The sequence below is a fragment of the Bison bison genome, unplaced genomic scaffold, assembly GCF_000754665.1.
Source record: "Bison bison bison isolate TAMUID 2011002044 unplaced genomic scaffold, Bison_UMD1.0 scf7180017864535, whole genome shotgun sequence".
In the NCBI taxonomy this organism is placed as follows: Eukaryota; Metazoa; Chordata; class Mammalia; order Artiodactyla; family Bovidae; genus Bison; species Bison bison.
This window is the reverse complement of record NW_011495084.1, coordinates 13,628,705-13,629,019: the sequence shown is the minus strand read 5'-3', so window position 1 is coordinate 13,629,019 and position 315 is coordinate 13,628,705. Positions and strand designations below refer to the sequence as shown.

The 315-nt window shown below is 36.2% G+C and overlaps 1 protein-coding gene across 1 annotated transcript in view; it reads right to left on the bottom strand.

Moving 5' to 3' along the window:
* The window catches only part of LOC104982649 (multidrug resistance-associated protein 4-like), a 350,332-nt gene that overhangs the window by 108,528 nt on the left and 241,489 nt on the right, over positions 1–315 (bottom strand). The window contains 1 exon segment of the mRNA XM_010832083.1: positions 136–276. Within this exon segment, the coding sequence (XP_010830385.1) occupies positions 136–276 (141 nt within the window).

The window sequence follows — 315 nt, the reverse complement described above, 5'->3', positions numbered from 1 at the left end:
CCCACAATTGCATGAGCAAAGTCTTTGAGATAAATCTCTTAATATATATATTTTAAAATAATTACGAAATACAGTATAAATAGTATATGAATATCAAGCTGAGTGCACAAAACCAAAATAAACGCCCTTACGTACCTGAGCTGCGATGTTGACTAGAATAAGGAAGATGATGACAGGCCAGTCAACACCGGCTGTGAAGTAATTCACATAGGTCTTAAAACCAACTTTTCCTTCCAAATGGCCCTCCAGAGGTAGTGTAACCTGTATATTCTCAGTCTAGAAGGGAAAAATGACAGTGAGAGATGAAATTTTGAA